The sequence below is a fragment of the Moschus berezovskii genome, chromosome 14 (genome assembly GCF_049115385.1).
Source record: "Moschus berezovskii isolate FMDL1 chromosome 14, NW_MosBer_1.0, whole genome shotgun sequence".
In the NCBI taxonomy this organism is placed as follows: Eukaryota; Metazoa; Chordata; class Mammalia; order Artiodactyla; family Moschidae; genus Moschus; species Moschus berezovskii.
The window spans coordinates 49,934,635-49,949,007 of record NC_142473.1 but is presented as its reverse complement, the minus strand read 5'-3'; the positions used below and the strand labels follow the sequence as shown (position 1 = coordinate 49,949,007).

Here is a 14,373-nt window from a genome sequence, read left to right as displayed (position 1 = left end):
GTACCACTGCTTCTTTACCAGATGATTCTTTTACATATGACACTGGTTGTCATGTGTTTGCCAAGCTACTGACCTATGCTCTCATGAGTACCCTGGCCCATCTGGACCTGAGTATTGCCCTTTTTTCATTCAAAAAATATTCACTGGACACCTCCAAGTGTCAGGCACTGTCTTGAATGCTGGATTCTCAGCAATGACAGATAAGGTCTGTACCCCCATGAGGAATAAGGGATGGAAATAAGCCCAAAAGCAAACAGATAGTGGGTGCCCACAACAGTATCTGGCACATAATTGGTGTTCAGTGAATATTTGTGGTTTGACAGAATGAGCAGGAAAGTTCCTGATAGTGACAGTGATATGAAGGAAGTAGATTTAATGTGAAATAGAACATTTAAATAAGGTCAATATGGAAAGTTTCTCTAAGAATATGTTGATTAGACTGAAGTGTGAAGAAAAGGAAGGGGCTAGGTGGGGAGAAGGTATGTCTAAGGTAGAAGAAAGAACAAGTGAGTTCTGAAAGGGGTGGGGAGCAGAAATAGAGCAATTTGACAGAGGTAAATTGAGCAAAAGTGAAAGTGTGAGTTGTTCAGTCATATCCAGCGCTTTCCAACACCATGGATTGTAGCCTGCCAGGTTCCTCTGTCCATGGAATTCTCCAGGCAAGAATACTGGAATGGGTTGCCATTCCCTTCTCCAGGGGATCTTCCCAACACAGGGATCGAATCCAGGTCCCCTGCATTGCAGGAAGATTCTTTACCATCTGAGCCACTCTGGACCTCCAAACTGAGTAAGGGGAAGACTAATTCACGATGGTGTCGAAAAGGAAGAGGGAAGCTTGGTTATACACTGGAGATCAGATAGAGAAGTTTGGGCTTACTTTCCAAGGTAACTGGAAGCCATTTGAGGTTTAAGCGGTGAATCAATCTGATTTAACTCATGAATTGAAAGATCGCCGTAACTACTCTGAGGAGAAAATATTGTCAGAGGCAAGATTTGAGGAAGGAAGACAGTTTAGGAAGTGCATCATTTAGAATGTTTTTGCACATAAACAGGTCATAGGTGTAAAAGATATTGATCCCTTCAGTCCTTAGTGTAACCAGGAAAGGACAGGGCTGGCCAAAGCCACAAGGTTGGTCTGTCTACAAATAGATCCATCCATTAACCTGAATAAATAGCATCATTTTCTGTGTGACACGATGTGAACAAGACTGGAAAGTACTGCTATAAAGAATATTTCTCATGTTTTCTGTCTATGCAGCTTCTTTTATACACTCTGTGTCTGGAGAATTTCTCACTGTGGCACCCAGTCTCTGAGATATCTTCCAATGATCCCCAAATCCTGGTATTCACACTGCCATGTAGTCCCCTCCCACACTGTACCAAGGTTTAGTTTCTGTAAGTAACAGAACATGACAGAAGTCACTTTTAAGATTAGGCAGTAAAAGAATGTGACTTATATCTTGCCCTCTATCTCTCTTGGGTCACTCACTCTGGGGTAGCCAGCTGCCATGTTTTGAGAATATCCAGGTACCCCTGTGGAGAGCCCACATGGCAGGGAACTAAGATTTCAGCCAGCCAATAGCCAACCAGCAAACCTTCTTGAAAGCAGCCCCAGTCAAGCCTTCAGGTGATATAGCCCTGGCTTGACTGCAATCTCATGAAAGACCTTGAAACACAACCACTCAGCTAAGTTGCCCTCAGGTTCCTGAGCTCAGAAACTATGAAATACCAAATGTCAGTTGTTTTCAGTTGCTAAGTTTGGGGCTGATTTGTTACATAGCAATAGATAACTAAGGCATCCCCACTCTGAGCCGTGCCACTCCACGGTGGAAGCCAGAAACTCTTTTTACTTGCTTCCCTTACAGCTGGGGTGAAGGCAAGTGGCCTGAACTTTGCCAGTCTAACCCATCTGACCCAGTTCAGAAAATGATGACATGAGGGAGGAGAACTGATTCTGGGATAGGTGGTGGAGGGAGATTCAGCTTCCAGAGGAGGCAGAAGTAAAGGCGCTAGTGCTAAGTCTCACGCCCAGCCTTCGTCTCTGTGGTCTGCTTTGTCTGTCCCAGTGGTGGCAGAAGTGGTAAGGAGTTCATTGAAGCTGTCTGCTGATGTCTCATGGATAGTGTTCCTGGATCCCAAATCTGATGCTCTCCCAACTCTAGGACATTCTTTCACACTTTTTGTTTATTTAGTGGGCTGTGTTGTTGGCAACTAGGAACTCAGACTGACACAGAAGTCTTTTTGAAATCAAGAAGACACTGTCTCAGAGTGGCTTAGATAATGTGGAAATGAATTGCCTCCTGTCACAAAAAGGCTGCAGAGGTATGCCATCAAGACTCTGGGCCCACTTAACTAGAACTTTAGAGGCTGTGCCCATCTCTCAAAGTGCATTCCATCCTCCCTGTCTGGTGACAATTTGGCTGTGGCATTTCTGGTCATCAGATTAGACACGAAAATGTCCAGAGGTTGAAGGAGGCTATATTTTCCTTGTATCCCTTTTGTAAGAGTGAAGAACCTTACTCAGGAGCCTTCCATAAACTTTCCTTCATGTCTTATTGGCCATAATTTGATCAGGTGCTCCATCCTTAAGCAGTCACTGCTTTAGGAGAATGGTATACCACTGTTGCCTTGGATTAATTAGGTTCTACCTCTGGGATCTGGGGATGGAGCCAGACTCCCTTAAAGCACCTGGCCAGGAGGAAGATGGTGGCTTCATGAAGAACGTTAGAACTTTCCTAGAGATTCATAGATTCTGAGTAAACAAGCAACAGTCTGTTATTGGAGGTTATTACAGTGTCCAGGCAGGAGATTACAGTGGTTTATATTAGAGTAGTGGAGGAGGGAACAGAGAAAAGAAAACAGATTGGGATATATTACATACTTAAAAGCAATCAAGTTTGCTGGTGGATTGAATTAGGAAGAGAAGCATAGGGAAGAGATAAAAGAAATGATGCATTCATTACTTTATACCTGAGCATTTAAATGTATAATTCAATTAAAGGAGGCAGGTTGGGAAGAAACAGGTAAGTATGAAGTTACACCTTTAAATGGTTTCCAAATTAGACAGTTTCACATATGAGTTTAGCGATGAATGGGAAATCGTCAATGGAGATCAGAACTTGAGAATCATGAGTATATAGAGAGAATTTAAAACCCTACCACCAAATGAAATGCCTTGAGGAAAAGTACAGTAAGACAGTAGAAGTCCAAGAACCAAGCTCAGGCCAGGGAGAACAGCTGGAGGCCAAGAAAAAGAGGAGATGTCAGTAGAGAAGGATAAAATTGAGTAGCCTGGGGGAAAGAAAACCAAGCTAGACCTCAGAGTTCAGGGGATGGCTCCCGTCACTGTCCTCTAGCGTCTCCTGTCCTGAGTCTTCCCTTCTCCCCGAGGCCGTCCCCAGATGGCTGTGTTTGAAGATAACAACCATCTTCTGCATTTTAACGTGCATCTGCGTGTGAAGTTTTATGTAATAGATTTAAGTGAGTTTCACTCCCAGTTGAGCCTAAAAAATCACTGGAGATTGAAGGAAAATAGGAACATAATTGGGGAGAAAAAAAACACTTTGGAAAACTTGTCTCCTTTTTCTTTCTTGAATAATATATTCAAAACGTTTTCCTCATAACCAACAAAACAAGCATTGAATATATCTTTACTACCTGCAAATATTTTAAAATTTAAACAAGTGAAGACTCTTACTGTTTTATTGAGGCAGTATTTTTAAAGCAGTAATTATTTTGCAGTTATTGAAGGGGAGGAAAACTTATGTCCAGTTAGAGGAAACTTTCTGCAAAATCTCAACTTTGGTGAGTTGCAGATAGAGAAGTTGAGGTCTCTGTATTGGAGGAAGGCAATTCTAATTCCTACACAAAAGGTCGAAGTGCAGAAGAGAAGTAGCAGAAGAATGCAGACCAGGAGATCCGTGGAGAGATCCAGACCACAGTGGGAGCTCCAATTTATTACTCAGGTGGGACTGGGTTAGCAGAATAATAAGAGCACAGAGTGTTTTGCTTGTAGTTTATCATGTAATCACCTGGGCTTTAATCAGTTCTTTAGTAAGCTTATATAATTTGAGAGCGTGGATTTGGTTTTCCTGTAGTTACCCAGAGGGATCATAAGAGGCTCTAAGAATGTATCTTGTGTAGTCGCTAAGTCGTATCCGGCTGTTTGCGACCCCATGGACTGTAACCTACTAGGCTCCTCTGTCCATGGGATTCTCCAGCTAAGAATACTGGAGTGGGTTGCCATTTGCTTCCCCAGTAGATCTTCCTGACCCAGGGATTGAATCCGTGTCTTCTGTATTGGCAGGTGGAGTATCCTTTACCATTGAGCCACCTGGAAAGCCAATAAGAATGTATATAAAATTTAAAAATCCTGCCAGGCAACTCTGAAATGAAATTCACTGGAAGCATACTGTGTAATAGTTAAATTTCAGTCTTTGGAATCTCCCTAACACAGATTTGAATCTTAATTCCATTACTTGCTAGCTGTGTGACCTTGGGCAGGTGACTTGTGCCTCAGAGTTTGTGTTCTCATCTAAAAGTCATGATGATAATAACAGTATCTATTTCAAGTGGTTAATTCAGTTAGACAATAAAGCACAGCAGACACTATGTACTGCAGAGCAACTACTCAATAAGTGTTGACTATAAATGGCCAGTCTGGAAAGACCACATGGGACGTAATGCAGATTGATCAGACCCTATGCATCCTCATATGCAGGAAAGCAAATCAAGGTGTAGGTCTGACTGCATCCATCAGAGCTGGTGAAGGCACAGTGCCTGTGCTGCTCTTTTGGCCATCTTCAGCTTTAGCACGTGGACCCTGTGTTCTCACCTGAACCCACTGTACCCACCTGCAGAGGAGGACTGGGCTCAGGAGTCACATAGCCCATCACTACTACTGATCAGCTGTGTGACCTTAGGAAGGCTACTTAATTTTGGTGTTTATAACCTCAACTGAAAAGTAAAGGTAGTTAATAACAATGCCCTTCTTATAGGCTTGTTGTGCAGATTATATGAGCTAATCTCTTTAAAGCAGGGCTTTCTAGGTGTCACTAGTGGAAAAGAACCCGCTTGTCAGTTAAGGAGATGTAAGAGATGTGGGTTCGATCCCTGGGTTGGGAAGACCCCCTGGAGGAGGACACGGCAACCCACTCCAGTACTCTTCCCTGGAGAATCCCATGGACAGAGGAGACTGGCTGGCCATAGTCCTTAGAGTCACAAATAAAAACAACTGAAACGGCTTAGCACATAGCATTTAGAGTATTTCTAGAGTGTCTGGTACATACCATGAGCTAAAAATCTATAGTAATGATAATAGGAATATGATAATTGTAATAATAATTTTCAAATGGACCCCTAGAATAACAAAATCTAATTCCTGAAAAAAGCTTTGCAGAATAGATTTATGGAAAGAAAATGAGAAGAAGAAAATTAGGAGCAGATAGATTCAAGATGGGAAAGAAAAGTCAAGAAAGTATAAGCAGTACTTTTTGGGTGAAGTTTTGAATAATGAATGTAAGGTAGAAGAATAAGAAAACTTAATATGGAAATTTAATATTCAACCCTGAAATTGTATCAAAAAACTCTTGCATTAAGTGATCCCCAATAAACATTTGAAAAAAAATAGGCATTTGATTAATTAATTAATCAATAGGCATTTGATTAATTAATTTTTGATTAAAAAATAGGCATTTAATTAAATGCTACTAAGTACTAATCTCTTTAGCTGATAACCCGAAAGCTGATTCTTTGGACAGACTGTTGTTGTTCTGTGCTCAGTCATGTCTGACTCTGCAACCCCATGAACTATGGCCTGTCAGGTTCCTCTGTCTGTGGAATTTTCCAGGCAAGAATACTAGAGCAGGTTGCCATTTCCTTCTCCAGGGGATCTTTCCAACCCAAGGATCGAACCTGTGTCTCTTGAGTCTCCTGCATTGGCAGGCAGATTCTTTACCACTGCGCCACTTGGAAAGCCCCCGGGACAGAGGGAGGGTTGAGAAAAACATGTGGTCTTCTTGATGCTCTTACCACATTTTGTACAAATCTCTACTCATGAATCAGGCTAGAGGCAATAAAATGGATGCTTGTGTGTGTGTGTGTGTGTGTGTACTCAGAGATTTTTGTCAAAACTATTTGTTGCTAAGCAAAGATCATGAAACGGTTGCTGAAACTCTTCTTCAAGTGCTTATGACCAACCTAGATAGTATATTAAAAAGCAGAGACATTACTTTGCCAACAAAGGTCCGTCTAGTCAAGGCTATGGTTTTTCCCGTGGTCATGTATGGATGTGAGAGTTGGACTGTGAAGAAAGCTGATTGCCGAAGAATTGATGCTTTTGAACTGTGGTGTTGGAGAAGACTCTTGAGAGTCCCTTGGACTGCAAGGAGATCCAACCAGTCCATCCTAAAGGAGATCAGTCCTGGGTGTTCATTGGAAGGACTGATGCTAAAGCTGAAACTCCGATACTTTGGCCACCTCATGCGACGAGTTGACTCACTGGAAAAGACTCTGATGCTGGGAGGGACTGGGGGCACGAGGAGAAGGGGACAACAGAGAGTAAGATGGCTGGATGGCATCACCGACTCGATGGACATGAGTTTGAGTGAACTCCGGGAGTTGGTGATGGAAAGGGAGGCCTGGCGTGCTGTGATTCATGGGGTCGCAAATAGTCGGACATGACTGAGCAACTGGACTGAACTGAACTGAACTGAAGGTATAAACATGCACATAAACATGCACACTCACCTCTTAATAAGCAGGCACTTGAGTGCAAGTCAACCTACTCTACATCCATTTTTGGCACTGAGGAGGGAAGGAAGCTTACTGTGGAGGATAATGAAAGGTGTGGGTTATATGAAATCTTTCCTTCTGGCCCTTCTTCAGCTAATTGGACATTCCATGACCACTGTGACACAATCTAGCCAATTTTGGACTCCATCATCTTCTCTTTTTCCTGTGTCCAGAGTCATTCTTAACAGTTTCCTAGACCTGTCCAGGGTGAACAACATCAGCCACTTTGAAAGGCAGCCCAGGGATACAAAACGTTTTTTTTTTTTTTTAAGTTATCTGGTGAGAGAGGGTCCTAAGGTCCAAGTTTCTCTCAGCCAGCACAAATCTGACCTCTGCTCTCTCTGACCTCATTCTGAAAAGATGAACAAATGGAGAACCATGAGTATCTTAGAGTGGAGGAGTGCCAGGTCCTCTGACCCAGAACATCGCCTTCTGTTCCTTTCAGTATATCCTTTTATGGTGTATCTGTTAAATGTGTGCTCTTGTGCTCAGTTGCTCAATCGTGTCTGACTCTTTTCGACCACGTGGACTATAGCCCGCCGGGCTCGTCTGTCCATGGGATTTCCCAGGCAAACATACAGGAGTAGGTTGCCATTTCCTTCTCCAGGCACCTTCCCGACCCAAGGATCGAACCCAAGTCTACTGCATTGGTGTGTATGCATGCTTAGTTGCTCAGTTATATCCAACTCTTTGTGACCCCATAGACTGTAGCCTGCCAGGCTCCTTCATCTGTGGGATTTTTCAAGCAAGAATACTGGAGTGAGTTGCCATTTCCTCCCCCAGGGAATCTTCCCAGTCCAGGGATTGAGTCTCCTGGGTCTCCTGCATTGGCAGGCAGATTCTTTACCACTGTGTCAGCTAGGAAGCAGTTTTTTAAATGGTAAAGCTAACAAATCTCTACTTTATTTAAAGTCAAAGGAATTTAAATGATAACTTTGTTATTGGCAACCATAAAACTGGGAAGGAACCCACACAGCCCAGGAAGGAAAAATCAAGATAAAGCACAACAACCTGCTTCTTGATGCAGTGATAGCAGACACATGGGCAAGGTGAAGTTACCCAACTCAAATTTGCTTTAATCTCTTAAGAAAAACTTACCACAGATGGGGAAGGACCCAGCTCACAAGATATTGAAACCTAAGATGAGAGAATGGTTGTTATGGAATCCGAACTCAGTTCTAATCTCTTGGTCCAAGTGAATTATATTTCAGGCTCTAGAGCAGGTGTGAGGATGAATCCCTGTTTGGCATAATTAAGCAGGAGTTTTGTGAGTATTTCATGGGAGTGCTAATCACTGGGAGAGGGAACATGGGCTCACTAAGAACAACATGCCAGCTGAATCTTATTTTCTTTTGCTAAAGGCAAGAAACTGAATCAAACAGAATGTCAATTAATAGGAAATTCTGCCATTAGGAGTCCCAAACCACTTCCCAAGTACAGAATCTAGATCTTGGGAGTAGGAGTGAGTATATGGTCTAAGAGCAGCATGAACATCTTATGGGACTTCATTTTAAAATTATTTTTTTCCAGCTTTTTGGGGGAATAAAAATAAAAATACATATTTAAAGTGAACATGATGATTTGACATACATATACATCTTGAAATGATTACCCTCCCATCACCTTGTAACTTTTTATTAAACTTTTGTGCTGAGAATATTTAAGAGCTGCTCTCGTTAAATTTCAAGTATACAACACAGTATTATTAATTGCAGTCACCTATGTACATTGGATCTTTGTAACTGAGAATTTGTACCCTTTGACCTACATCTCCCCATCGTACCTTCCCCTAACCCCTGGCCACCATCGTTGTACTCTGATTCTATGAGGATCATTTTTTTAGGTACCACATATACACTACCCAGTATTTGTACTTCTCTGTCTGAATATTTCATTAAGTATAATGTCCTCCAGGTTTATCCATGTTGTTGCAAATGGTAGGCTTTTCTTCTTTCTAAAGTTAAATAATATTCCATTGTGTATCAGTGTGTGTGTATATATATATATACACACACATTATGTGTATGTGTATGTATGTGTCACACTTTCTATCCATTCATGGGTATCTAGGTTGTTTCCTTGACTTGGATATTGTGAATATGCTGCTATGGACATGTGAATGCAGATATTTCTTCATGATAGTGATTTCATTTCCTTCAGATAAATAGAAGTGAGATAGCTGTATTACATGCTAGTTTTCTCTCTGATTTTTTGAGGAACATCCATAGTTGCTGTATCAATTTACATTCCCACCAACAGGGCACCTGGGTTCCTTTTATCCAAGCCATTTCAACCACTATTCTGATACTGGAATGTCACTTCCACACATTTTGTTGATTAAAAGTCACAGGTCAGCCTAGATTCAAGGGGAAGGGAAACAGTCTCCACTTCTTGGTGGAAGGAGTGGTAAAGTCACAATGCAAGGGGACATGTGGAATGGAAGGGAGGGTTGTGGCTGTCCTCTGAAAAGAGTCCGCCAGCTTGTCCTTGGGAAAATTACTCAACCACTTGATTTTACTTTCTTTACCTGTAAAATAGGAAATAAAAACATCCATCACTTAGCAGTGTTGTAATAAATTTGGGAAGAGTGTTTAGCACAACACTTCCAACAACAAAATCATATACTAATTGAGTCTGTACTGTGTGTTGGCAACTATTCCAAGCATTTTATGTAATCCTTATAATTACTCAGTGATGCACATATTAGTTTATCTGATGAAAAAATCTAGGTACAAAAATGTTAAGTAACTTGTGTTGAGTTGGTTGCACAGTAATTAGTCTCTCTAAATCATGACTGTCCTATAGACACACAGGACAAATGTATGGATACCAAGGGAGGAGCGGGGCTGGGGTGGAAGGGGAGAGATGAGTTGGGAGATTGGGATTAACGTATATACACTACTATATACAAAACAGATGACTAATGAGAACCTACTGTATAGCACAAGGAACCCTACTCAGTGTTCTGTGGTGACCAAAATGGGAAGAAAAATCCAAAAAAGAAGGAATATATGTATACTTATAAATGATTTGCTTTGCTGTACAGCAGAAACTAACACAACATTGTAAAGCAACTATACTGCAATACTTAATTTTAAAAATTATGACTCTTACTGCTTGCTGTATCTGAAGGACACATCTTAGTATTTTTCCTTCAGATTCTGTTGACAGTTGATGCTGTTGATCATGCCCTTTCTTTTGGCCCATGACTCCCCTCTGTCAGATTTTCTTCTTCTCTGATTGCTACTTTCAATTTCATCCATGTCAAGCCACATTTGGAATGGTAAAGCTCTCTCCCATTTTTCCAGCTCTTCTTTCCTGGAAGAATCCATCCAATGTGGCAACTCAGTTTCTACCTTTTTATGGTCGATGGCCATCCTTTTATATGGTCGAAGTCTCCGTCTCCTAAAACTCTGGGCTTATAATTCTAAATGTCATCAGGTACTCACAGTGTATGACCCAGGTCAGTTTTTGGAATGTCTATGGCTTTCATTCTTTCTCATTCCATTGGTTGCAATCTTGTTGATTCATAGCTAAAATATTTTTCGAATTTGGATGTTCCTGGCAATCAGCCAATGCCTTTGGCCTGATCTAGGCCCGTGGATATCTTGCATGACTTATTAATTTCTTTACTGAACTTACTGCTTTCAGTTTCTCTGACACAGTCACAGCAGTATTATTTTTCCACGTGCTTTAACGCATGCTCCTCCTCGCCATTACTACACCACCATTAGCATCCACACACTCCCTCCCACATCTCTTAAGAGTTTCCTCTTTTTAAAAACCAGTTTCTGCTCTACCTCCACGGAGGGCTGACTCTCTCAGTGAATTTATTTTCCCTATTAATTTTCCTAAGGCAGAGTCTACTTGCCTTTTCACAACTCTCTGAAGTTAGCTTTACGGTTAAAACCCTGCATTTTCTTTATTCTAATGGAAGGTCCTTGAGGCCCCAAGCACCATGTGCAGTAGTATTCTAAAGCTTGTCTATTGGGTGAACACTCTATGGCATCCTGAACTACCTTTCTGCACAGTTTGATTTGCTATGAGATGCTCTAGCAACAGCACAGCCTTATGGCTGAGAGTATCAGTTGTACAGAGTCTACTCTTTAGAGTAGAACACTAGTGTTAAGTAAAGGCAAAGAAAAAGAAGTTCAAGATTACCCTGCCTCACCATGTATGAACTTGGGCAGGTGCTAACTTCCTGAGTCTCAGGTTTGTCATTGGTAAAAATAAGCATAATAGTTATGCAGACTTTGTTGGGCTATCAAGGGAGTTAAATGAGATTATGTAGCTATAGACTTGTCACACACACAGGAGCTCAGTATTCAAGGGAGTTAGATTATATAGCTAAAAGACCTCTCTCTCACAGACACGCACACACACAGCTCAGTATCCCCTGGTTATTTCTAGGTTTATTGCCTGAAAGGTTGAAGAGGTTGGTGTATGAGAGGTGTCCTGTGTTCCCTTCCAAATATCCCAGATTCTCTGATACTCTTCCTTGGTGGGTGCTGGAGAATCATTGGCAACCCTCAGATTTCCATTCAGTTGCTTAGAAAACCGACCAGGATCTTCGAAGCTGCAGCTAGCTAAGTCCGAGCGTCTTTCTCAGGAGCCTTTTAGTTTCCCTTATTTCTGATTTGAGAGCCTTCTCCTTTTTCGAATCACCAAGGGGGTCCGAAAAGGTCCTGCGGTTAAGGAATCACTCCTTTGTTGGTGAATCTCGGCCCCAAACCCCGCATTTGGGCGTCTAGCATCCTTAGGCCCACGGTTTATGCCCAGACGGCGCTTTTCAAGTTCAAAGCCGGGACTCCATTCTCCAGATCAGGCAGGTGTGGTTCACACTTCACCTTTTAGCGCAAAGCATCCAGGAACGTGCTTTGGACTCCCGCGGCGAGGGGAGAGGGTGTGGGTTTGCCTCGGGACGGAGCGCGCACTCGCTTACAAGCTTCAAACCTGGGCGCGGTCGCTCGGAGCGCGAGGTCCGGAACCGAGTCCCGCGCTCCTCTAGGAGCCCGCGAGCGCCCCCGCCCCTCGCAGGCGCCCAGGGCCCGGCCGCCGGGATCTTACCCCGCGGCACGCACCCCTGACCCGCCCCGCCCCCGGCGGCCGCGAGTGGCGGGCGGAGCGCTGGGAGAGAGGCGCGCTGGGTTGTGCGGCGCCGCCTCTCCTCGGTGCCGGGGGAGGGACGGAGGGGACAGGCGGGAGAGGGAGAAAGCCCGACCGACCGGCTGGCCGAGAGCTGCATGCAACCGGTGGGAGGCCGGGCCGACTGGGGCTGGGGCTCGGGCGGTTTCTCCGCGGATCCCTGGCGGCGAGAGCAGACGGCCCGGAGGCGGCGGCTCTGAGCTGGCAGGCGGAGGGTTGTCTCCCGCGCCCGCCTGCCCTGCTCGGTCCGAGGATGCGGGGGGGCGATGCCCGGGGCCAGGGACGCGCTCTGTCACCAGGCGCTGCAGCTGCTGGCCGAGCTCTGTGCCCGCGGGGCCCTGGAGCACGACAGCTGCCAGGATTTCATCTACCACCTGCGGGACCGCACCAGACCCCGGCTCCGCGACCCAGGTGAATGCCGCCGCCGCCGCTGCCCGGCGCGACCCCAGGGCCCTGGGCTGGGAGTTGGGGCCGCGCCATGGCCTGAAGCAGGGGAGCGAGGCGGACTGGAGGGAGGAGGGCGGGTGCCCACCCAGCCAGGGGAGGGGACCAGGAACCGGCGCAGCGTGGCCTGATGCTGGACCCGGGGGCAACCCCGGCGGAGGCTGCTGCGTGGAGGCCGAGTCCGGGTGGGTTGTTGCGGGGTTGGAGGGACCACGCCCGTCACCTGCGCTCCGGTCACCGGGGCTCCTGGGGGCGGCTCCCGAGCTCGGAACCCCGCGCGCCACTTCCCCGGCTCTGCGCTCCGGGCGAGCAGAGGCCGCGGCGGCCTCGCGAATCTAGGGAAGGGGGACGAGGCCAGAGGAAACTCTGGGAAGTTGGGAGTTGGGGACGGCCCCGGGCTGTGGCTGAATCCCACCGGGCGCCTCTCACCCTCCCCCCAGAGCGTCTACTTCCTTTCCTCAGCCTGGGGTAAGAAGGGCGGGGCGGGAGCTCCAGGTCCCCGGCAGCCGGGCCTGAACCTGTTCCCTCCAGGTCTCTCCGCGTGGAGGCGGCCTGGGCCTGGGCGCCCGGCTCGCCCAGCTCCCGCTGCCGGGCACACGGAGGTCGAGGGGCTCACGGGTCATGCCTTGTGTGCCTACAGTTATTCTTCATGAAAGTTTCGAAGCTCCTAACTTTGGAAAGTTCATTTATTTTGGCTTTTGACCAATTAAGGTTGGAAGAGGAAGTTTTAGTGGAGCCCTTTGCTTTTCCCCAAGGGTCCTGGGTCTCTCGCATCTTCTCATCCACTGCCTGTTATTGGAAAACACATTTCTTCCAAATATTTACTTGAAATTCTTCTCACCTTGAGGAATCATTTTCTCAAATAGTCTCTCGACCTCAGTACTAAACAAAGAAAAAGAAAAAAAAAAAAGTATAATGTAGTTGGGTTGTTTAAGATGGGGTAAGAAAATGGTCCTTCCCCTAATATTCCTGTGTATAAATACTTGAAATGAGCTATTGGTGTGCAAATTATCTAGTATGAATTTTCCTCATTTTAAGCCATCCCATTACATAAAAATCCATTTACCCAAGGGTAAGTTAGAGAGTTATTTGAATCATAAAGAGGTATACTCTGAGCCTGACTTAAATAGAATTTCCTTGATAGTATCTCCAAGATAGGTCTGTGGGATGAAGAGATGAAGACAGAAGTTATCTATTAAAAGTTTATATCAGATTTTTTCTACTCAAAGGCTTTAAAAAAAAAAACACAAGAAACAAAAAAATAGAAAGATTATTGTTTCCGTTTGCCTGTGGTTATATTAATTAAATGTATGGGATGGTCACTAATGTGTTACTTCAAAGTGGAGAATTAAGTCAAGAAATGCTGTTGATTTCATATCATTTCCCGAGGGGTTTAATGCCCAGCTTTTGTGTGGCTCCTTGCTGGACTGATGTGCTACCCAGACTGCAGACAGGAAATGACAGCACTTCATTCATGAACAGGGGGCCTGGGATGATGTCCTCATTGGGGGAAAACTTCTTTCCTTAGCAGGAGGAACAAGGAAATTATCTAGCTTGCTTCATCCAAAGCTAGTGTTAGTGTTGAAATGTGTCACTTGTTTGCCTGTGCCTGTGCCGGGAGTCCCCATCGTTAGCACGCATAAGCAGTCCTCTGTGGGTTTACCAGAGAAGATGGATGAAGCCTCTCGCTGAGTTGAATGTTTAACATGCCACATCTTTTTGTCTGATTTTTGTGCCTCTGCTCCTTTTAATTTACAAGCAAGATCCCATGTTCTTAGGTTTTTTCCTCAGCCCCTGCACTCAGAAGCCCTTACAAAAGTCACGTCTGATTCATTAGCTGAGAAGTAGCCACTGATATAGAGTATGCCATACTATTCTTTGAGTTCCTGAAAGCGCTGCTTGTCATCTTAAACTAGGGTACAGCAGTTTTGAGGTAGCCCGGTGACCCTCTGGATCTTTGGTTTATGGTCAGGAAGTAGCCTGTTCATGAGG

At 44.7% G+C, this 14,373-nt stretch overlaps 1 protein-coding gene across 3 annotated transcripts in view; it reads left to right on the top strand.

Moving 5' to 3' along the window:
- The first annotated feature begins 11,929 nt into the window (after positions 1-11,929).
- Positions 11,930-14,373, top strand: part of SYT9 (synaptotagmin 9) — a 235,239-nt gene continuing 232,795 nt past the window's right edge. For 2 of the 3 annotated variants that reach the window (XR_008685614.2, XM_055423455.2), the window contains exon 1: positions 11,930-12,348. Coding sequence is in view for 2 of the 3 variants with exons in the window: in XM_055423455.2 (XP_055279430.1) it covers positions 12,204-12,348 (145 nt within the window). In the remaining variant the exon portion in view is untranslated. The remainder of the gene's footprint in view (positions 12,349-14,373) is intronic. The other variant, XM_055423454.2, reaches the window with a different exon arrangement.